Below are 25,579 nucleotides of genomic sequence, written 5' to 3'. Positions count from 1 at the left end.
TACTCAAGGATATCAGCAAAAAGCTGTATAGACTAAGGACTCCTAGATAATTGTATTAAATTTTGAAAATTTGGTAGAGTTCTTTGCAATCATAAATTCTCTTGCAATAAGTTAATTTCACCAAATAGCTATTTGAAAAATCCCCCAAATTATTTTTATAATATTCTGTATTTCTCAGCAAGATATCATCAAAATCATATGTAAAAATCTCTATGTGGATTGCTGAAAGAGTATTTGTGCTGTATTATCCTTTCATATTTCCTAACTGATAAATTTGCTTCATCCTAAGTAAAAGATAACTGGCATTATCATGAACATTTTAATTTTTCATTATACTTAATAATCTGCATGTTAGTATTTTCAGTATACATGCTTACATTCTTAATCAAAGCTGTTTGGGACATCAGCTTCTGAAGCATCTCTGTTCTCCATACCGGAATGATCCTTGGGCCCAGGCATTGCATTGACTCCACTTTTCAGTGTTGTCCTCAGAGTAGCAGAGATGGTGTAGGGATGGATCTAGGCTTTCTGAGACTTGCATGACTCACTTTTGCGCTTTAAAATGAAGTAGATTCAGTGACTATAATCTGCCTTTTTAGGGCCATGCTATGACATGTCTTATGAGAGCTGTCTAAATCATGTTGTTGTGATTGCTCTTGATAAGCCAACTATAGTCAGTGGCCAGAACAACATCTCTAATTATTCAGGATTACTAAAAAGCATCTAAGCATCTCATCATACATGCTGTAGAGTTGGCTGTTCCAATAAGTAATTTTTATGGTTTTGAGAAGTTGCTTCACTAAACCTTGACCCAGTGTGCTATATAACTAACTGATTTACATGGAAGTTCTGGAGGTTACTTCTCACTACTCATGTATTACACATGGGTTAGTTGCCTTTTTGATCTCCATTAATATTGTGCACTCAGAAATGTTCTTTAACTTTATGATTGGGTATTTTTTCAATTTATTAATTTATTGTATGCTCCTATTCTATCAAAATAACTCACTCTATCATATTGCATGCATCTTACAGAAAATATCACTGAACTGTGATAACATGGTCTTAATGGGTTTAACACTCAGTATGCTTAATCATTCAGAGTATATTACTGTGACGTTTTATTCTTTATGTTTATGTATGTCTCATTAAGTGACCTTTTAGATAGCAAGGAATAATCAGTTTATTCTAGTGTGTGTGGAAGGCAGCTGTTACAGAAAGGTTCCAACTCCACTCATGAGGTTTCTCCAATAAGAAAATTAAAACAGTGACTTTTCATGGAGTTCTGGTTTGCCGTGGTATTTGAATGTTGCCCTGAAAAGTCTTTCTCTGCAGCCATGGATACCAGCTTCAGTGCCCATCAGTTGTATGCAGTAGGTGTATGTTGCATCTTGGCTACAAAATGAGTAGAAACACATTCTGTTAGCTCTGTGGTTAACTGAGCCATCTCTCCTTGCCTCATTTGTTCCTGATATTCTATTTTAATTGGCTATTATGGATTATTTAATTTATGATCGAGTCCCAAACTGACCCACATTTCATTTTTAATTTAGAAGTTTGGATTTGTATTTGTTTAACGAATTGTCATTGTTTTAACTCACTAACAATTAATTGGACAGCCTAGGTCAAACTCCTGGCAGTGTTTTTTTCTCTGCATGATCTCATTCTTACTCACTGTCTGAGGCCTCTTTCAGCTTGAGCATGGAGGGAAAGGTATGCCCTCCAGCATGACATAAAGCCTCAACCATTTCAAGATGGCTGTTTGAGACTGAATGTAGAAGATTTCAGCAGATGGCTTCTAATTACTTGAGATATGCCAAAGTGCTGAAAGGAGTATTAGTATCTTCAAACCTAAGGGGTAGCTGTACCTGACACGATGTGAGTGGCATGTGCATTAATGTACCCATGTCAGCATTTATTCCATCTACAGTTTCTGCCATGAGCTTTATCACAGATAATTGTCTATGATATGAATGGAACTTCCTTGAGTATTGTTGTAATAGAGCTATAACTAATAAACCTATTACAGAGAGTAAAAGAAAATCCTATGCTTTTTAATGGAAAGTAGAAATAAAGTGACAATCTATATTCATACTCATTTTATCGAGAAAGCTATGGAAACTTTGAATTAAAATTATCATTTTGACCTTTTAGTTGAGTTTATAGGCAAGTCCCTTTTTATCGTGAGCAATTTTTTTTAAGATGCAGGGAAATTACTGTTACATTAGTTGCATTAAATAATTGAGAATTTTGAGAGAGAGATATGTCATGCTCACCTTACTCACACAGTTAGTCTCAGCAAGGTCAAGGGACTAATTGTGGACCCAGTGTGCCCTAAGCCAGTTGCAGTACATAATTGCATGCTGCCCTGGGAGCAGCGTAAGAAGGAAATTGTGACTTGAAGCGATTCTATTTAGTGTTCTAGGGGGTAGGGTCAGAACTAGCCTCAGTGTCTGCTCCCTCCCTTCCCCTACCGGTGGGTGGTGAGTCTGCAGAACTCATTTCCCCTCCTGGGCTACCATCTGTGATACGATAAACCAATTCACAGAAGAGAAACTCTGAGTTTCTTTCAGGAGGTTTGTGTATCAAACCCTTCTGATTCCTACATATTCTCGTACATCTCTGTTCAGAGTATTCAGTTTATATGCTAAAAAAAATTAAGAGTTTCATATGATAACATGCAGAAATTTTGGTTTGCATTCTTTTAAAACTTCCTTGTAGGACCTTGTGTTAATCAAGTAGTGAACTTTTGATGTTGTTTGATTTACTAGTGATTCTAAGACGCAGCACAAACCATTTTACTGACCAGCTTGTTTAGCCTTAGAAAATGTCACCAACTAGAACTATTTACGCAAGACATTCCAAATTCCAGTGAGTTGAGTGGTGTGTATTTTGGAATTTTTTAACCTCCTCGCAAAATCACCAACTCCCTTTAATTTCAGCTCCTTCCAGGAATATAACCCAGTTTCCCTGGGAGAAAACTAGCAGACTCATCAACGGTATCTTGTGTTGACAGAAAGGTGTATTAACAGAGGTAGAATGTGTCTCTGAGCAGCAGATCACCGCTGCACTTTTGTCAGGCTGTGCTCTTTGGGGCAATGCATTTCCTCATCACCACAATAGAGATATCTCTTAGAGCAAATACTTTTATTTCTGAGTATTTAAAAAAAATAAACCCGGTTTAAAATTGTCAGTGACTTTGTTAATGCTACTTTAGCAAAATATAATACTAGTTTGTTTCTTTCTTTTCTTTTTCCTTGGGTTCAGCTAACACTGAAATTCACTTACCTTTCTTCTTGTTATAGGTTTTATATATATATATAAAAATACTGGTAATAGCATCTGGCATAATTGAAACAGGCACAGTGAATTTTCCTTTGAGGAACAGTATACAGTTATTATTGCTAAACATGAAGTTACATGGGTTTGCTTGCTTAATACACAAAGAGGTTTGTACTCAAGGAGATGTCTTTTCTTTCTGTTGCCTGCATTCTTAGGCCTGTTAAATGATGCAATGTTGTGGTCTTGTTAGACAATAAGAGAAACGAGATTTCTTTACTAAGAATTTCAAATAACTGTATGTAATCATTTACAGAAGTATTTTATTTTAAAAAACACTATTGAAATAACATTGAGATAAACAGTTTTAGCAGTATTTCAGTGCCTGTACAGGCATTATGGGTATTGATTATTATATGTACATTCAGAAATCATTATAGTAAGTATATTGCATATACTTGAATTACAAAATTCTTTGTAAAAAATAGTTTGACCGGGGCTCATAGCACTCTGATTTACACAATTTGAAATCTGCATTTCATTTTTCTTACATTCTGTACTCACTTTGCTGCCTTCTCTCTATGGCAGAAAATGTATAACTTGTGAAATAAGCACTGTAATTTAGGTTTAATATTTTATATGGCTATTTTTATGTTTACTTCAAATATCTGGTAGGAAAGATATAGCTGCATAATATAAATAAAGCTCAGCGAAATCAGTAGCCACAGATTTTAGTAATCAGTATGAATAGTAAAGTTTACTTTTATCAGATGACCGCCGAACAATCAACTCTGCACCACATAAGTGTTATTTAGACTTTGATAGACTAAGATCTTGGTGTCCCCTGGGAGGAAAGAAAGTATAAATACACACATAACGAACATGGTCCTTGAACTTTTCTATGTCTGTGTGCATCGGTACATGCCAAACATAACATACTTCAGTTTATTCACCCTCAGGCTTCTGCAGAGGCTATTAGATTGTATCATCTGCAGAGGATACACATGGAGAGCCTCTTCTTGCTCAGCTCCCAGACCAGCTCTGCAAGAGGCTCTGCTTTGGTGGAGAACAGTGCTGGTGGTATCTTCTGATCTTGGCTCTCTCTGGATTTGAGAGAAGAGCACACTGAGCCACAGATATGCCTTTTCTGCATCCCATGAACCAAATCTGTCCCTGTGCGTGTTTGACACAGGTAGTGTGGGTAAGGGCAGGAAAAAATTCAGCAAGAACTTCCTTTCCTCTATCATTTGCCAAGAGAATAGGAGAAACCTGTCAAAATCCCTTAACTATCTCAGCAGTCAGCATGTTTGCATAGTATTTATAGATTCCAGGATAGGTACAGAACTGTTGCAAGCCATTTGCCTGAAAATTAATCTTTTGACACTACTGTGCTTGTAATCTACTGCTTTCTTAAGGTTTAGAACGAAGCTTCACAACAATATAAAAATTAGTCAACAGAGTGTTTTGATATGACAGTGCTAAGCCCAGCATCAATGTCCAGCTGCGCCTCAGAAGCCTGAGGTCTGTGGCACGGCTGGAAGTGCGGCCATGACTGGGGAGCTGTCTCCAAGATGGTAATGCTTACCCAGCCTCAGGAACACCCACCAAATTTGGGATATTATGATACACCTGTGGGAAAAACAGGGATTTTTCTTTTTTTTAATAGAAATTGAGATGCTGAAATCATCATGTATTTGTAGCAGAGATTTTTAAGAAGTATGAATGATACCAGGATTGAAGATAAAATTACAAGAGTTGACAGTGCTGTAGATGGCATAAACATTTGTTTTTAGATACCTTTAGAAATCTAACACATTAAACAAGAAATCTATGAAGAATAAATTTTTCTGAAGTGTCAGCTACATCAGCTGGCACTTCTTGTGTACTTTTTGTACAAGTCACACTGTAAATTGAAATGCAAAGTACATATGGATAGGAAATCCTTTTCCTGTGAATTGTCCAATCAGTCTTGCATTGTTTGAAATTACCATCACCGCATACTTACCATCTTTTCATTTTGTAAAGGAAGATTGTGAAACTTAGAAGCAGCAGCATTAAACCTTTGATATTGAACTGCAAAAAGAAGATAGTAGCAGACAGATTAAAGTAACTAATAGAAAAAAAAGTTAGTAATGAGTCTTTATTGCTAGTTAAGGATGTGTTGATATTATCAGGAACAAATGATAATGTGTAGTAAGTTTGGTTTATGTGAGTACTGTTTTAAATTAATTAAAGAGTAGGAAAAAAAGGTCATGAGTTCCTTTAGTAGTATCTGCAGATATAATGCATTCTGCAGTTTCTGAGCATAGCAAAGATCTGTACTAAGAGACTAAATAGTGAATAAGAATCTGACTATCAAAAAGCAGTTGCTGCAATGAAAGTCATAATCAATCTCTATATTTATAATTTTGTATTTCATTGGTGACTTCCAGCATATTTGCCATAATGTAGCCATGTGCAATAATAAATATCTCTGCACTTCATTTCAGTTTTAGTTTTAAGTAATTGCATCCAGTAGGTGCCTTGATACACAGAAGGATTGTATAATCCATGTAGTTTCTGCCTATTCATTTATTAGCCACGTTTACAAGCAAGAAGTAGGTTTGTATTTTTTCAGAATATGTGCTTGGTAAGCACTAAATCTAAGACTTATAAAAACATTATCAATATGTTCTAATTAATATTTGCTCTTTTCCTTAAGCTATTATAAGGATACTTAATGCATAGCTTAAAATTAGAGTTGACAATTGCAAATACAGCCCAACCAACATAGTAATAAAATCAATACTTACATTTCCCTTGGGGCCACTATTTACTGTTTGCTGTGCCATTTCCTTAATGGAATGGCAGTTATGTTTGCGGAAACCTTGTAACTATGATTTTTGTGTTTTAACTGAAAGCAGCTTTCCTGAAGTAGTATGATTAAAAAAGAATCTGGAATTGCTTTCAGAAAATTGCTTTTAACATTTTGCAACCAGTTTTAACAAAGACTAAAAAGAAACATCTCTTCATAGGAAATGTCACTGAATTCTAAGATGAACTATTAGTGATGTCTAAAGTCCTTTCAGTTGCATTGCAATAGGCATTTGCCTTAATCTTGAAAAACTTCCTCGATTTGTTTTTACTTTCATTTACTCAGTTCAAATTGTTCTTAATCGCTGAAAGCTCATTCCTGTGTGGATGTCTGCAATGTTCTCAAAGTGTACAAGGGAGTCTGGCAGTTTATTTGACTTAGCAAATTAAAATAATGGAGGAAAGTATGATCTTTGAAATGAGTCACTGCAGCTGTTGCACAGATCTAATTCTAGTCTTTTGACTTGGTTCTTCTTTCACTGAAGTTTGTCATTACCTTTATCCGTCAAGGCTGCAAGCATTTCTCTGCCTTGCGATGTAACTGTATAGCAGAGAAAGCATGCTATAGTTGACATTTTTAGTGGACACAAGTGTCCTATGTGTTTGCATATTCAGGAGAATATTTCTCTAATAATCCCTGACAAGAGAAATGAGCATCTCAAAGGAAATCTGGGAGTCATCATGGCTTAATAATTTGTTCCTTATGGGGTTCTGCTGACCATGCACTCTCTTCTTGGCATAGTTGAATTTAGGGTAACAGGTTCTGTTGTATAGCATGACCACTTACTTTGGCTCAGCTGTGAGGGACTAATTATTGACTCTTATTATTAACTAATTATTGCCTTTCATCATGTAGCCTTATACCAAACTTTTGCTTTCATTGTCATTCTGAAACTATTATATTGAATAGCATTCATATAAGTGGGTCACTTGTAGTCTACATCAGTGTCTGATTATAGTAACTTTGTGTGAAATGTCACCATTTCAGGATCTGCTTTAATTTTACTTGTTAGTGAAATGCCAGAATTAAAAATATAGAATGCAAAAGAAATTTTGAAATGTGGTACTTTGAAAGCACTGAAATTAGAAATGCCTTTTTTTTTTTTTTAGTGTTGTGGAAACTATTCATATATTGAAAAATGTGTATTGTATATCTAATAAAGCCATGAACATATAATATGAGATATAAACCAAAAGATGCTGAATTGAACTGAAAAAAATACCAGAACAAAATGGAAGTTTGGGATAAGGTACTTCTATCCAGTTTGGAATATTTTATTATACAAATTTTATTTAAATTGCAATGTTCCTTGTAACTTTTCTGTTAGGATGCTTTTAAAAATTATGCTGAATGTTGTCTTTTAAATGCATATATAATAATGTGCAAATTTGTATACATAGTACAGTTTCTGTATAGACTTCAGTAATCATTAATTGTCTTCAGTAGTCACTGTTATAACTTTGTAAAATTTTAAGCTAAAATTTTTATCTAAAATATCTTTTATGTCTGCCCTCAGGCCATTATTCATTGTTCTAGGTTTTAACAGCAGCAATGATTCAGTTTCCACAGAGATTGTCAGGAGAGAAATAGAAATATCTTTCAATATTCAAATATTTTCATTTGATTTTAATACTTCTAAGCTTTGGAGGAAGGAATTAAAATTTGTCATTAAGATGACACTAGAATACCTGGTTCTGATCAGTTGAAAATCAGTCTGAGTCTGGCTAAGATAGAAATTCCTGCAATTGTGTTTCAAATGCCTACTAGACTTGTTTAGAAACTGGCCGCTCTGTTGCAGCTGCACGGCTGCTAAACCTGCTCTTCATCACTTTTGCAAGAAAAGAATGGTTTTTTGGAATGTCTGACTTTTTTTGTCTAAATATTGGTGCTAGCATTTTCAGCACTTCATGTCTGTTACCATAGAAGAAAGTCTTGCTGTTGTTTTTTTGGATTTGGCAGGTCAATTCCCTGCGCTTTACTAATACAGTGCTTTAGAACCTCCTTCAGGGATACTCTGTTTCTTGACTTATTCGCTAGATTGTCCAGAATGGGTTACTAAGAACAATCTGTCTTCCACACATACCACTGAAAAGCTTGATGTAGACCTGATGGAAATTAGATTAATCCCATCATCAGAAAACAAACACCTCATGTACTTTAAAGTTTGTTCCAATATGATTTAATTCTTTGAGTCTTAGAATTTGTTTATGCAAACCTGCAGTATTTAGTGGCATCAGCAAACTTCGTTTCATTAATATTTAGTCACAGCAATTGTGTGAACAGTATCCCAGACCCATTCAAGGAAACATATTTTGAAACAGGATATTGAAAATAAAGTCCATAGGACAACAAAAGTCAGCTTACGTGCTGATGTCAGCATTTGTGAGTGGTGATAAAGCCAAGCTCTTTCCATGATAAAGATAAATTCATATCCAAATCTTTAATAAAAAACAAAACTGATGGTAGCTGTTCACATGAAAGTCAGAAGCATCTTGTAACTCTTCCTGGAGGCTCAATTGTTAGGAACAAAAGTTATGTCCTGTTAAGAAAAAAAAATTAATCACTCAAGTTATTACATAGGGTGTGCTGTGTATTCCAGGTTCAAGCTTTATACTGAAGCCTTTGAAGAGGCTGCCCATACCTATCAAATGTTGTAATTGATACAGATTCATTGCTATACAACAGCTGCAATAATAAGGTGCTGCTGCCTTTACTTTAATCTACCTCTCTTTCTGGCAGTTTATTATGTTTTGAATTTATTCTTTTGTAGATCTGTGAGCTATCTTTCTTATGGAAATTAATCTTTTTAAAAGATTTGTACTCTCATTTTCAAACACTAATACGTTCATTCAAGTATCCCATTATTCAGAACCAGCTGGCTTTTTATCTAGTGATATTTACTTCAAAAAGCCAAGTTAAATGGTATCATAGATTAATTCTCAGGGCACAGGAAAGGTTTTTTAGAGAAAAAGAGATTTGGTAATTACTTAGAATATCGCAATAAAATCACAGAACATGTCAAAAATGCGTTATATAATCTGTCATAATACAAAACTTAAAAAAAGTTAATTCACTGAATTGAATCTAATATGTGGCATCAGTATATGATTTTTAAGTGGAACATTATGTAAGGATAAAACTTTGCTGTGATTTATAACAAGCTATGTCATGATTTTTAGTTATGTGTTTTTTCTTTGGAGAAAGCACTGAAACTTCAAAAAGGGCATTATCCACTGAAATTTCTTACATAAATCAAACTGGAAATAAGACACATTTTACAATTCAATTTAAGATCCCACAGAGACAATAATGTTGCAAGCTGTGCATTTTGCAGAGTAATATAGTAATGTCTAGTTTGCATTTTTGAAAAACCAAATTAATCACACTTTATTGAATATGTTGAAGCAAACCTAAAATTCATCTATTATTAAAAAACTTGTGCAACAAACACAAACTATATTTTATACATAAAGGACAAACTCATTTATTCATTAGGTTAAAACACTTGGAGTTTGCATTTTGTAGCTACTAAAGAAGTGACATTTGCTATCTGTTCTCTTTTTTAAATTTTTCAAAGCACTGTGTTGAGGCTAATCTGCTTGAAAAATTGTACTAATACTTTAACATAGTGTCAATCCTGAAGACTGCACAGAAATCCCTGTGGAAACTAAGGGTAGTCTTGATATTTGAATTTTCTTGTTTAGTGAATCCCTTAACAGAACAAATATTCTGTTATCATATATCTCATATTTAAGTAACTTATTTTATCTCTTGATAAATTAACCACAAGATTATAAACTTTTTAGCCAATTTTTAGCGTTTGTACATCCCTTGAGCTAACATGCTAAGACACCACTTTGAATTAAGACTTGTATCTTTGCACTCAGCTGTGCTCAGACTGGTACATCAAAGCAACAAGAATGAAAATTTGGCCTTAATCAAGTCTCACTGACTTCAATGGAAATGGGATTTCAGTCTTAGTCTTTGACAGGGAAAGATTTAAAAATTATTTGTAGATGTTTTCCTGTTTTAGAATATAATTGTGGAATTACGTATTCTATGTCTTGTGGGGCAGGTAAGCTGCATGCCAAATTTAGATGCCAAATATCAGGTACTTCTACCTGTAATTCCATTTCTAGGAATACTGCTCTAACTTACTCTGGCCTTTAGGTCAAATTTGATTTCTAGGATTTGATTTCTGGCATAATTGTTGCCTGTTAGCAATATGTCTGTGCATTTATGTCTTGATGATTTAAAAGTGAGAAATGCAGCTTTTTATTTTTGTCAGAAATCTATATTGACTGTACATGAGACAGCTTGTTTGCAAAAACAAAGCTTTTGAAGAAATGTTCACTTTCATTTAAAAAAAAAATTCAAATCAGAATCATAATAAAAAAATATTTTAGAATTTGGAAAAGATTTTTTCATAATTTTTCCTGAAGCATCAGAAAAACTTCTAGGCCTTGCCCAATATTTTAATTCAAGATCTATTCTTCAAGGTCTATTCCTAAAGAGTTTTCAATCTGAAATTAACATTGTTGCTTTTTTTTTTTTTTTTTTAATTAAGCAGCATAAAACACATTGCCAGCTCCAGTAGTAGAAAGATTTGAAGCAACTCTCAGGTGCTTGGCCACTCTAATGGAATCTACACCAGCAGCTGAGGTGTTTTCATATGGTTTTGAGAACTTAGGACGAGTGATGACCTACAAATACCTGATACAAATCCCCCCACCATGACAGGGTGGGTGGAACTACATGATCTTTAAGGTCACCTTCCAAATCATTCTATGATTCTGTCATTCTGTACTGAGTTGATCAATGTAAATTGCTAATGGATGGTAACATCTTGTTTGTAGGGCTTAAGTCTGAGGGACTTAATACACAGAAACATCTTCATCCATTTAGTGTGCAGAAGACTCAACACAGGTTGCTGAGAAGGCATCTAGCCCACCTGTTGTTATATAATAGCCACCAGTTATACACTAGTCAAAACTTGTTCAGAAAGCAAGAGATGAGAACAGAGGTTATCTTTGTCAACATTGTACCTACAATTCTCACCTGGAGAATATTGTCACTAATTGAGTCAAGGTAGGGTGAAGAAAGAGTACTTTTTGTCTATGTGTATACCTATTGTCTTTCCTGTTATGTAAGTCCCCTCATCTCTGACCAGCTGAATCGTGAAGAAAGATTGCATGGGGCTAGGAAACACAGTAAGATATGTTCTTATGTCTTTTTCTGACCACTGAAAGAGTGTACCATCCTGATTTTTACTAAATGAGATCTGGATGTAAATGTCTTGCTACAAATTTTTTCTAAGACACATTTAAAGATATTGTTTAAAGTACACTTAGGAGGGTTGTGCCTTCTTCACAAATCGGTTTGATATAAGATGCTAATACATAAAAATGACTACAATGAATAAAATTCATGTGGGCCTGGTAAAGTTCAGAGTACTAAATCTTGATATAATAGCTTAGGTGAACTTCATTGTCCTAGAACTATTACAGGAAAAAAAAAAGAGACAACTGTAAAGCCAATATTGAAGAAATTATCATAACATGCTATCATTTAATGACAATAGGCTTTTGTGTCAAACACTAACTTGACTGTTTTGTCTCTTCCACATCAGGTGAAAATTTTTGCCACTAGACATGGCTGTTGGTAACAGTGATCCAGTCATTTTTTGAAGTAAATAAATATGTTGTGTTAAATAGCTTTAAGATAGTGATGTCTCTCCATTTTAAAAAGGGAACAAAAATATTATTAATTAGGAAGTAGTTATACCCTCCTCCCCCCAAATCAAAAAAATCCAAGGAAATATTAGAGAAATTTACTGTTAAGGATGTATCACTTCGACATTTCTACCGTCTTAATCCAATTTCATACTTTTAGCTGCCTTTGTGTTTAGATTTTACCTTTGATCATTTTTGTAAGGCAGCAGTTCTGAATAGAGTAGGGTATCAATACATAAACAGAGAATGTTGGTAGCCTAAATCTCAAAGAGAAAATTATCCTTTTTGCATAAACAACAGCAATCATGAGAAGCAGTTATAACAGATATGCATTTGTATGTAGATCCTTCTTACTGAGGGAAATTCCTTGTAGCCTGTTGTCTGTGTATATGTACTATTTCTTACGGTATTTTCACACTATAAGCCCTTTGAGGCCAGGAGTGTCCACCTGCTCTGTCACATATTATTACTATTACTACTGTTACTACTAGTCATACTAGTTGTCATTTTTTTCATTGTCATCCTGAGAAAACAATAAATTATGTGCAGAAACAGTTTCAGAAGTCCTGAAACAAGACTCAAGATCCATAAACTGTTAGGTAAGATTTCCTTCTTTAAGTAACAGAATGTCACGATTATCTGTCTTGGGACATGGAACTTTAGAAAAAAACCTAAAGGATTAAGTGTACAGTGATGTTACTGTAGCATAGTGAAGTACTGAATAACAGCTGAGCTGTAATAATGATTCTTGGTAATAATGTATGTGCTATTCTTGAACAAGGGAAGCATAGTATAATTCCGTTTGCTAGGCTGTAAATAACTGGATTTTGAATTGGTGGACATATATTCTCCCTTTAAAAATCCAAGTATATGAAAAGAAGATATTTTTAGTAAGATTCTAGCTCACAATTTATTGTACCATTTATGTATTTACATGTGTAGTTTGTGTGTGCATGTGACGTAAAGGTAGAGATGTGCACACAGATACGTGCATATGTGTTCAAATAACATTGAAATGGTGAAGTTGTGTACCTAAAAGCTAGAAAAAGGTAATTTTTAATAGTAATAATAATAATATTAATAGTAATAATCTCTGGATTCCTTTGAGAAGTGAGCCTATTACATGCTGCAAATTTACAAAAAGTCTATGTAAGACCTAAAAATTGTAGACTGTATCAGAATGGTCATGAGAGAACTAAATCAAAATTGTAGAGGCAACTCAAAAGTAAAACAATTCCTCACAAAGCTTTGAGTTAGCACCTGCTTCCCAAAGGAGGAGGAGATGGCTCCGTGAGCCTCTGAGCTTGTGCAGCCTTCTGGCTTTCCTGCAGAAGTTTTCTAGTATGGAAGAGACACAGCATCAATTTGAAAACCTCTGTGCCCAGCCCCATGCTGCACATCAAGCCAATATCTGGGCAAACACAAATCTCCTTTTCCCTGAACAGAAAACACATCCATGTGCTCTGGAGAGTGCCTGAAACTTGCTGCAGCTGATGGGGTTTCATGCAGCCAACCTGTGGTTATTTTCCCAGAGAGCACAGGGTTGTAATTGCTATGAGACTTGCAATCAACTTTGCTTAAGACTGGATATTAATCTGTTGATTAATATGAACTGATTTTCGACAATTTGGCCTTGTTTCCTAAGAAAACGACTAAAAAATTCAGTGAGTAAAAGTCCAAAGAATGATGTTTAACAAAGCATTCTGTGTGCAACCTTTTAGAGCCCATGTGCTGTTAAGACTTTGTGCAGCATTTGTGCTGGAAATTGAAACATTCCTTTTTAGTTCAGCAATTTAAAAAAAAAGATCATCAATAAACAGAATTACCTGTAATATGTCAATCTCCCTGCTTTGCTTTCTCATCCCTGGTGCATCTTCTTCTAAACAGATTGAACAGGAGTTTACAGAGGCCTTCTGGCTTTTAATTTCAATGCTTTCAAGCCCAACGTATCTTGCATCATTTATTTTTCCGTATTTTAACAAAGCTGAAACAGGTGGGGCAGAATGTGTACAAACTAATAGGATGTGTCTATTTATAGAAGACATTTGGAAACTCAGGATTCTCGCTTTATGCAATTTCTCTATTAATTTAATTTTTGCACTTCAGTATATTTACTGAGAGTTTTCTACTGTTTTGTTTTTTTAGTTTATAGCATTACAGAACTATCAGCCATACTTAGGTGTCCTGCAAACCTGCAGGACTTTGCTTCTTGACTTAAAGAGTCAATAATTAGACTATTATTTTTTAAAACTTTTTGGGTCTTTTGAGAAAATATTTTAGTAAAGATAAAGAAAGGGGAAAGACAAGTTTCTAAATATATTCATAGTATATGTATATATTTGGCTTGCTTTTTTTTATTTTTGAGCACTGCTAATATCAAATTAGAAGCTGTAAAACTCAGACTAGAGGTAGTAAGGATCAGAAATCGGGGTCCATACCAACTGAGGCATTGCCTGAATCAGACTGGTATAGGTATTAAGCACAACTTCCCTATCCAAATTTTCTGCAAAGCTTAGGCACTTGCTTATAGGCCTGAATCACTCAGAAGCTCAAATTTGCATCTTTCACCTTGGAGAAGTTTCTGGGTCTGTCTTAGTTTCCACAGTACTAAAAAGGAAGCCGATTTTACTGAGCCTGTTATACTGATTATACAAACCAACAAATTGAATGAGGATAACTTCTTTCTTTATAAACTGAAGAAACAAGGTATCTTGTACTAAAAATAACTTAAAACCATACTTCCCAGAAAATGTTCTAAATATGATGTTATATACTCCTCAGTCAGGCATATTCACTCTTACCTCTTCTCTAGGCATACAGAAAATATTACTCTCCACAGTTACATACGAGTGCATATAGTAATATATTACTTATCTATTAAATGGAAAATTTTTATAAAAAAGCAGAACTGTAATCGAGATGCTCACTAAATACTTTGTGATGTTCATTGTGTTGAAAGAGAGATAAAGAAAATGTAGTTTTCTGTGTGTTTTGGTTGACTTATGATGGCTCATTAGTCTTCATATTTAAAAAACTCTACCTCAAGGGACTAACTGTACTTCTACCTTTCTGATGTGAAGTTAGCAAATTTGCGCTGGTGTTCCTGACAGTAAAATGTGATTCAGTTTTTATTTTCCTGAATACAGTGCATAGAACTACATCTGATTTTTTGCCACAAATTTATTTTTACGTATCTAAATTGTGTTCTTATCTTATAAGATCATATAACCGTAAAAATAAAGTGGTCTTTATCTTTGGAATGAGTGCAAGTTAGATCTTAGTAAAAGGCGACAAATGGAAAATCTATTTTTAGGTAAATGTCACACAGCCTGTAACTGAGTTGCTGAGCTTTCAGTTGTCTTGGACAGTTTCATTATTCATTAAACTGAATTTTAAAAAGCTTTTCTTGTGTTAATCTTTTTGGTGAAATAATGAAGGATTAGTATAAAATATATATATCTTCCATTGTAACTGTAAAAAAAATTCTTTCACTTATTAACTTATATAAATTCAGTATTTTCTGATTAAGCCTATACTATGATATTCAGCATTTAGAATTCCATCTTATTTACTGGAATTAACAGTTTCTACTACAGTTTTAATTATCAGAATATAAATATGGAAGAAGGTGCATTAAGTGGGTACAAATCTGGCTTACAGTGCAAAATGCAGTTATGATTTCTTTGCCATTGCCACAAAACAAGTATGCAATAAAATTAAGACAGTGAATGAAGCAGTCAACATGATTGAGGCTATAAGCTGTTTTTCAGATTACTACTACTGTCAGCAAAGAAGAAACCATATGTGATTCCAAAGGTTCTTTTGGCTTCTCCTTTATATATTTTTGTAGGAAAATGTTTATTGAAGAGTAGTGTCTTTTTTTTTTTAAGAATTCAGTGCTAGACATGTATATGCTCTGTTGTGATAATTGCAGAACTACGAATACCAGAACCATCACCCTACTATTTTAGAGAAAATTATAAAAACTTTCAGTTATGAGGCCACATTGCTCATGGCCTATTTAAGAGCCTAGGCATGATTATACAGCAAGAAAATGTCCAAACAATGCAAAATTTCATGTTGAAGTAAAAAAGAAAAGAAAAATCCTTATGTAGAGCCAAATAAAGAGAAATCTTAGGAAACGTCCTATTTTCCTATTTCATAGTACTTGCTCTCCTGATCCCTTTGTGGTCTAAGAAGAAGGAGTAATGCATTTTTTTGAAGTATCAATAATATTAGACAGATATGGTTTACATATGGCAAAGGTTGGGGTTTTTTTGTCTTTAATGATGTAGCAGTAGCATAGAGGTATTAGAAAAATACCTCTTTCTGTAGATGTCTGTCCTTTTTACAGTCTCACAACACTCACATATTACAGGTAAATACTACAGCTGATTTTAGGAAACTGAATTATACAGAAATCAAATCTCAAATTTATAGCAATTAAAAGTCTAAAGCAGCAGGATTTGATTTGGACCGTTTATGAAACTGTTTCCTCACTATCAGGATGCTAAGATTACCAACTTTTAGCATGCTGATTATGCATATTTTCCAGTGGACATAAACAGCCTAGATTGTGAATAGTCCACTGTGGAAAAATGAGCCAACACAGCTGATACTGATGCTTTGTTTGGTAATTGTTGCTGAAATACAAATTGTTTCAGGAAACACAGAAGATAACAGAAAGATTAGAGGACTGAAGGAAGATCAGTAGTACTCAAAAAAAAAATAAATTGTGGTTTGAGTTGTTAGTAGGCAATCAGGCTCTTGTTTGTGTTTTTGCTATGTGATATTGCTTGTGTATGTAATAGTACATGAAACCATCCCTTAGCTCTGAGATGGGGTTCACTTGCCTGAAAAAAGGCTTGAAGTGTTCTCTGGAATGCCATAAAATATCCAAGTTTTCCACATGTAAGGAAAGGGAAGACCTGAGGGTCTGCAAATAGCCTACTTTTAATTTCTAAAAAACACCTGTAATCAAGAAAGGTTTGACTTGGTTGCCTAGGCATATTTATGCTACTAGCTTAGATGCCCTCAAGTATCCTGCCTGATCTTCACCTGCAGGTGCAGTATTATACTCACCAACCGTATAAGACATGATTCAAATTATTTTGACCATCTCACGTGTTTTGTGTTTAGACCATTGAACTGGGTCTGAGAGAAGTGTTACTGGAGTCTCTGGACCCAGGAGATTCAGATTCAGCTGACCAAAGGTAGGTCTGTCTCCCACAGAGTAAGCTCAGCAGTTCTCCAGAGTCCATTGGCTGGATCCCTGTTGACTATCACAGGAACTAACTGTTCAGCTCACATTGTAGGAACCAAAATTTAAGCAAACTGAGTCCTAGTGGGGACAGAATGAGAACGGAAAAGGAGTATGCAAATAAGAGTAGTGTTTGTAAAAATGAACCTAGTACATGTAGATCATTTGTTCGGAAGGCCGACATTGTACAGTGTGGTTTTCTGCTTCATTTTCTTTTTCTTGGCTGCATTACCTTCCAGTCCAGAATTGTTTCAATTTATTATTACCATCCTTAGCTACCTAATTGTGCTACTAATGAATACAAATAATCCAAGCATCAGGCTTTTACAGACCCACTTCAGTATACAAATAATGGTTTGTTGTGTAACTGCTGATTATGGGAGACGGTAACTCACATTATGGAAAATTTGTGCTGAAATATTGGTGATGAGGAAAGCAATGAATTCTGTACTATGCCTTTTAAATTATGAAAATGTATTGTCATTTTTGTTCCATTGGGTTGTCCATCATGAGTAAATGTGAGATCATCTGAGCCCGGTTTTTAAGCATGAGTACTTATATTTGGAACTTCATTTCAATTTTTTGAGTACTTGTATTAGCACTATTGCACATGAAAAACGTAGTTGGCTACCAAATTGCCTATTCAAGTACATATGTATGGGGTTCGAGCACTCAACATTAAGCATTTGCATTTCAAAATTGGATCCCTTATGCTTGAAAGCTTTGAAAATGCTACTCTATGGTCAGCCTAGTGCAGCATCAATTGAAATGCTGTTTGAATGCAATGTAGAGCTTCCAATTGCTGCATCAGAAAGTGTTATGCTGAATCTGGAACACTTTGCATAATTTAATTAATTATGCCACTAAAAACTGATTTTCTCTCAATTTAAAGCAAACAGCTTTTATGAGGGTGAACTGAAGCACCCAGGGATATCAGGTGTCCAAGCTTTTAATCCTATTACAAAGACTTGACAACCACTGATGGAAACTGGAAAAACATAAGCCTCCAGCAGGGCAACAAGTGAAGAGGAAGAAGGCAACAGATTTTTAATACTCTTTGAAACCACTGTACACATTAAATCAAAATCAAATGTAAAAAGTGACAGAACTGGTAGCTTGCACTTTGTTGTGCAAGCAGTGAATAGTATCTAAGGAATAACACTTATTTTGCTTTGACATTAATGAAAATAACTGTTTCCTCTAAGAGGAAGAGTGTTCTGCTTGACTAGCATAAGAAAAACACAGGACTATTTGCATCTATGTCTGTTCACTTAAAGTGTTGAGGAGTACAACAGCCTGCAGTTTGAAGGTGGTTTCTAATGTTATGGATTGGATTCTGCCTATAAATCATTTTCCATGTAAATAAATCTTAACAGATGATTCCAGACTATAAGTATTAAAGAAACTGTCACTAGCTAAATGCTAGCCTTGATACTTCACTTTCTGAAGCTTGTTTTCTCTCTTCCAATTTATTATTGGGTTCAATATCATGCTAAAACAGTAGACACTGTAATTTTGAGGCAGAAAGGGGTACTGATTTAGAAAAGCTCTAATTTCTGAGACACATAAGCAGAGCCATAATTTGCAAACTATGACTGACTGTGAAAAATTCTGGGACCAGGTTAGGAAGGGTCACAGCAGAATTGACTCCATCTCCATATTGAACATCAGCATGTAATATGAAATCAACTGCACTGTAGAAAATCTGGCTGATAAATAGGAAAATACTACTGGGAATTGACCAGCCCTATAAAATGCAAACAACTTCCTTGCTTATAATACTAACAAATATTCATATAATTACTAATATATATTTGTGTTCTTCCTATATAGAGAGATGATATATATATATATGACAAAAATATCTCTCTCTCTCTGTATATATATATATATATATATATGAGACAGGGTACACCTGTCTCAAAGGGGAAACAGGAGTTAGCAGAGCTCATTGAAAGAGCTTTAACCTATATTTGAAGGGAGAAAGGGATGAAATCAAACTCTCTAGAAATAAGCCTGGAGGAGTCACACTGATGTTTGAGGGACAGTGTGTTAGTAAGGTCGTTTGCTCTGCCGTCTCACTGGAGGTAGAGGATGGAGAGCCATGCGTGGCAGAGGCAAAAGGATTATCCATGTGTTAGAAATCGTGGACGCATCTGAGAATCATCGTGTAGGAATTAAGGCTTCTCGCCCCAAAAAGGCAATGAGATCAATAGTTCAGCTGAAGTGCATCTACCGCAATGCAAGCTGCATGGCCACCAAATAGGAAGAGCTGGAAGCCATTGTGCAGCAGGAAAACTATAACATAGTTGCCAGCATAAAGACATGGTGGGATGACTTCCACAACTGGAGTGCTGCAATGGATTGCTATGAACTCTTCAGAAGGGATGAGCAAAAAAGGAGAGGCAGTGGGGTAGTGCTGTATGTTAGGGAGTGAAATATGTATGTCACAGTGGTAAAAAGCAGAAAATTAGAGAATATAAAATTAAAAGGAAAAAAAAGATTTTTTTCCAGCTAAGATTTAGCTCCTTCACTGTGTGTTTAAAAGTAAGTTCATGCTTTTTGAGAGTGTCTGAGTTCTCAAAATACAAGAAAACATGTTCACTTATCAGAGGTGACAAGATTCAAATCATATATTAACCAGCTTGACTATGTATGCTGCATAAAGGTTATGACAATTTCTTGTAAAATAATGAAAGTATCTCATATAATCGATTCTTTTCATTGTTTCGTAAAATTGCTTTGTTTGATAGCAGGAGAGTTTGGACTGAATTTTCATTACCTACTTCTGAACAATTTACACTGGGATTGAGACAGTATTGAGCTAATGAGTTAGAATTTATATTGAGCCTTAACTGTCTTCATGAAGTAACTAGGGAAAGAAAATCATGGCAATAATGGAGTATTTTTCATTATAAACTACGTTGTACAGCTTTTACAATCAGGTTTTTAATAGATCTAGAGAAATTAAATTGGAATTCTACCAACTTCTGTGCTTTTGTCATCCAGTGAAAATGATGTTCAAATACCTCAAGACTAATGGGCTTATCCCCTTTCTACTGAAGTATGAAGGAGGTGGTTATTCCTGTTGTTTTTCAGGGCCTGTTGTTCATTAATGAGTAAGATGTGTGTAGAAAAACATTCAGGAATATGCACTCTGCTATAATCCCTAATGCTAATTAGAAATTGAGTATAGATTAAATACATCTTGACTGATGTTATCCTAAAGTCCTTATCAAGAGATATTCCCATGAAAATAGTAGAAACTTTCAAAGTCAGAAGGTTGAAATTGTGCTCTACATGAAAAAGGAAGCAATCATATATTGCTGATGGGTATTTTAATACTGCTGAGAATGCATGCATATATCCATATTTATTAATATATTCAAACATTGTTTATTGATTGTGTATGGTAAATAAACTCATACAATGAGTGTATAGATTACTTTGTATGCATAAACATACATATACTCAATCTCTCAGCATTATACCTTATACTACGCACTGTGAATAATATAACTTGTCTGAGTGGAAGATTTTAAACTTTTCATTGCATATAAATATACAAATTAATAATGATACATGAATTACTGTTGTCCTTTATATATATAATTGTATGTATATATATACATATATATATATATGTAATTGTATCCTGTTCTTTAATTCTGTGGGTAGTTTTTATGAGGAAGTCTGCAATAGTGAAAAAGGGTGTTCTGAAATAAATTAAATTATTTCTTGTCTCAATACTTACTTGTCCACATTCTTCCTTGCTGTTGGTCTGTTCCACTACCAGAAGACTGCAGGAATCAATGTAATCCCTTACATTTTAATTAATAATATGAAAAAAAAATTGAATATGCAAAATAGAATCATCAGCAAGCACATATGCATGCATGTTGGTGTCCTCAATAAATAAAATTTTTAGTTACTTCATATGTTTGTTTATCCACAAATATAGGAAAAAATATGTCTTTAGTTGAAATTTTAAATGGCATAACTGGCCATTCTTTGGTTAGACATTTCGCAGGCAAAAATATTCTCTCATGTATAAAACAAATGCCATATATAGTTTTACTTGCTAAGTATGGGAAAAGTATATGTAAAATATACATGAAGCACAGACTTCATGTGAGTGAGCGTGACTATAATAACACTTCTAGGTTTGTGTGCTAAATATTAACTTTTTAAAGTTTTCCTTACATACCTCTTTCAGAGGGTGGAAAAAAAGCCTAAAGTCCTTCCCCAGCCCACCTATTAAAAAAAGAAAAAAAAATTGCCACTTGCAAAAAAAAGATTAGATTTCTGGCCTTGCTTCCAAATCCAGAAATTGAAAATTTGGAGTCTTCATTCATCCAAATAATATATATTCATTCCCCACAGGCAGCAGTGATGGTTCTTGGGATAAAGAAAAACTTCAGTCTCCCCCCACCCAAGGATCACAGGCCTCTGTTAACCACCCCAGCTTGCCTGGACAGCATAATGTTCCAGTTAGCCATCCTCTCAACCCTCTTCAACAGAATCACCTTCTGCCAAATGGTACGGGTTGACATCTTTCAGCACTAATATCAGCAGTTTTCTAGTTCCTGTTTTTTTTTGGTTTTTTTTTTTTTTTTTTTTGTGTTTATATAAATAGGCAATAAAAAAAATCAAGGATGTGGGGAATACTGGAATACTTCCTTTAAAATATTAAGCAGAGGAAGTGGAGACAATAAAGAACAAATACATATGCAAGAAAATTGATACTTAAAATAACTGCTAACCTGTGCATCAGTGGCATAATAATGTATTGCTAAGGCACCTTACAGCAGATATTAAAAACTATAATAAATAGCCATTGCTTAGCAATGATATACATTACACTATGAACAAACTAAGAGGTCTAATAGCCTCTCCTTACATCTAGAAATCCTCCACGGTTGCTAGGGATTCACCCATGCATATCCCAGAAGAGAACTGACATAGAGCTGCTCTGTCCTGCAGTGTGAACCATCTTGTCACCCATCACTTGAATATTGTCCATCAGGAGAAAAAGACGACAGTGTTCAAAAAAGATGCATAAACCTGTTTCCCTTTTTCCTTTTCCCCCAACAGGATTGGAACTTCCTTTTATGATGATGCCCCATCCATTAATTCCCGTGAGCCTACCTCCAGCATCTGTCACAATGGCAATGAGCCAGATGAATCACCTTAGTACCATTGCCAACATGGCAGCAGCAGCACAAGTGCAGAGTCCTCCATCCAGAGTTGAGACATCTGTTATTAAGGTAACTATATAATGAACCAAAACAAAACAAAAAAGCACAAAACTGTAACACACTCCCAACCATCATAAAGATGTATAGGTATCAAATGTTCTAAGGTAAGTCATAAAGTCAGTATATGCAAGAAAACCAAGTGTTGTGGCTTTGGGAGCACAGTAGGCTGCTAGTGGCCAGTGTTATCTCAGTTTCCCTCCCCCTCTCTAAATCAATGTTAAAGCAGCACTTGAAGCATTTTCATACGAGATGCACAGCTTTGTGATTTCTCATATTTCATAGTCCATAATCTAATGGCAACATTCCTCAAGATATCAAGGAAAAAATTATTCTTTTCTTAAATTAGAAGAGATTGTTCTTCCAACTTTAAAATCTAAGAATTTGAAGTGAAATGCAGCAAATCATCTGAAGAAGGCTGAAAGGCTTGATACTGTACCTCTGCAGAACCTAAGTTTGCCAAATCCCAGAACAAATTAGAGTGAAGTTGCACAGAGCAGACCCAGTAATCTGCAGGTCAGAACTGTAGTATTGTAGAGATATCTGTTATCATGAAACTGTATGTATTAACCATAGTCCCAAACCAGAAAATTTTCCTTATCCTGGAGTTCCTTTACTTCCTAAAAAGTTCATTCCTGTAACTTGTCTCGTCAAAGAGATAGTTTTCTTATAATCTAGGTGAAGATTTTAAAAGTACCTAGCAATTTTGGGCTCTCTGATGCATTACAAATGCTTTATAACTGCACAATCATATACATATATATTTTTCAAACTCTTGCTTACTTAAGCATTTGTTTGTATTAATAATCTATACTATGTATGTCTGTCATTTTTGAAAATTCAGCTATCTCATATTCATGCTAATATCATAGCTGCCAACTTTTGCATAACTCCCGGCATAACTTCCTGTGCAAGTTGTTTGACAAACCAGGTTTTGTGTTCCCATCTGGTTTGCACATAACCATAATTTAAAAATATGTGGATTACAATGAAATGTTTTAGATGACCAAATTAACCAAAATTCTCTTTAAAAAAGTGTTCTTACCCAAGGGTTTCTGTAGAACCTGTTGGAGACATTACCCAAGTGCTGCTGTTACTTCTTCAGTCAAGTCCTGTGACACACTGCTCACAACACATTTCTCCTACAGCTACATGCATAAATGCAAGTGTTAATCTGTCATCCAAAACTCACTTATAAATGTAAGATCTTGTTGCACGTAGTTATTTGTGGCAGTTTGAGCCACATTAGAAATCCAATAATACTGTAAGGGCTAAGGAACTTATTCTTGCGGGACTTTCCTACTCATTCCTTCAGCCCCATTGTGGTATAACATATGCCTAGATTTATGTCCTCTGTTTTTATCTATGGCAGATGAATATGGTCATGTGGATAGAGGTAACATAGCCAAGTAATTATGTTCCTATTTTTTAATAATGAACAGGATTGAAACATAAACCCCAGGAACTTGAAAGCATGAGGTCATTGTTAGGGGATTTTCTTCCCATGAGGATAGACGTAATGTCACTGGCAATTTACCTGTTCTTCACTAGCATAGTCAGAGGCTGTGATTTTAATGTCCATTGAATTATATGCGCTGAGTAGTTGAGCAGGAAACTGTAATCAGCATACTTTTTGAATCTTGCACTGGCAATGTAATGTTTATGAATAATAACTTATACTACAGTCAAAATAAATATCTTTGAGAATAAGTGTAAATGAGAAAACCCTCTTTTTCTTTATTTTTACAGGAAAGGACAAATAGTGCAGTTGCTGTCTTTCATGAAACTGTTTGTTATTAGGATTATAGCTTCTGGTTTTTTTACTGCTACATTTTTAAACTTCTTGGGTTTGTTTTCATTATCTTTTGACTCATTTTTTTAACCATAATTTTTACAGAAATATTTTCTCCTCAGTGACAATATTTCCACAAGTTGTTTTGAAAAGTTTGTGAATCACTCATCTCGCAGTTAGTAGTTGTAACCTGAAAAGACAACATAGATTTGTGATTAGAATACAGGATGTTTACCAGTTTAAACTCTACTTGAAAGTTAGAAGGCCTATGAGAAATTTTTACTTGGAAAAGTAAATCAATAGTCACCATATCTAATTAAATAACAAAGAACAAAATTAAGTCCTAGAAAATCTGAGTCTTCGTATTATAAACAACCAGGTTCATTGGATAGAATTGCCTTTGTGAATAGTGCCACAGTAGATGACTTGCTGACCTTTCCTTCCAATTCACCGAGCTCACAGCTAGTGCTGTTATCTTTAAATTCACAAAGCTTCAAATGCCTTTCTATTACTGGGCAATATTTCGTTTCTTTGTGATAAGAAGTTGGAATAAAGCTGAGATCATGTACTAACTAAACATTTTATCCTGCTGTATTCAGGAGATGAGACAAAGACAAAATTACAAGGGAAGCCTTACAAAGCAACACGTTAGATTTGGCAGTGAACTCTGAGCTCTAAAATCTTAAGAATTATATTTCAGAAGAGTGTTGTGCCCTTTTGAACATGAGACGAACATTAGATGTCTTTTTGTAATGGAATGTTTAGATATATGAGTTGGATGAATAAGAGGAGAGCAACAACAAGCAGGGACAGCAGATTGTGACAGCAATGAATTGCAGTGAGTGTGACAGCTGTGACCTGGGGATGCTTTAGACATGAAGTGGCTTTCATCACCTGCCCATGGTTTCAAAGGCTCAGCTTGTTAGCAGTTTCGCTACATCAATTTTTTTCACTCACCGGAAAGATATATGAAAATATAAAGGACATACCTCATATTAATAGCAACTTGAAATTACATTGTAAAAGTTAGAACAGAGCAGCATGCCAGAATCAAAAATTGCAATTTATCCATGTGTTACTAATACTTATAGAAAGAATTAAGAATAAAACAGAAGAAACCAATACCTCCAGCTGAAAAAGTGACTGGTAGCGCAGTAGTTTTCTACTGCATAATAAATATATCAGACTAAATTTTGCTAATTACCTCAATATATCACAGCACTTGTTGTGTTCCACTAGTTTATGACTTCTTTTATATCTCTATATATAGATTCATATATTCCTGTTATCAATTATCAGGAATTTAATACTAATTTATTTAACAAAGGTAGCTGCTGACAGATTTTATTTTTTAGATAACTCGATTTATAGCACTATTCTGACACGAAATTTTATTTTAGCATTCAT

The 25,579-nt window shown here is 34.6% G+C and overlaps 1 protein-coding gene across 8 annotated transcripts in view; it reads left to right on the top strand.

Annotated features, from left to right (window-relative positions):
- DACH1 (dachshund family transcription factor 1) overlaps positions 1-25,579 on the top strand; it is a 357,379-nt gene that overhangs the window by 216,313 nt on the left and 115,487 nt on the right. For 5 of the 8 annotated variants that reach the window (XM_027674513.1, XM_027674510.1, XM_027674511.1 and 2 more), the window contains exons 4-5: positions 21,509-21,664; positions 22,220-22,392. In XM_027674513.1, coding sequence (XP_027530314.1) covers positions 21,509-21,664; positions 22,220-22,392 — 329 coding nt within the window. The remainder of the gene's footprint in view (positions 1-21,508; positions 21,665-22,219; positions 22,393-25,579) is intronic. The other 3 variants (XM_027674516.1, XM_027674518.1, XM_027674515.1) reach the window with 1 other exon arrangement.

Source organism: Neopelma chrysocephalum, unplaced genomic scaffold, assembly GCF_003984885.1.
Source record: "Neopelma chrysocephalum unplaced genomic scaffold, ASM398488v2 Primary Assembly neopelma1_25, whole genome shotgun sequence".
Lineage (NCBI taxonomy): Eukaryota > Metazoa > Chordata > Aves > Passeriformes > Pipridae > Neopelma > Neopelma chrysocephalum.
Note: the sequence above shows the minus strand (reverse complement) of the source record. Positions and strands in the feature narration are given on the sequence as shown.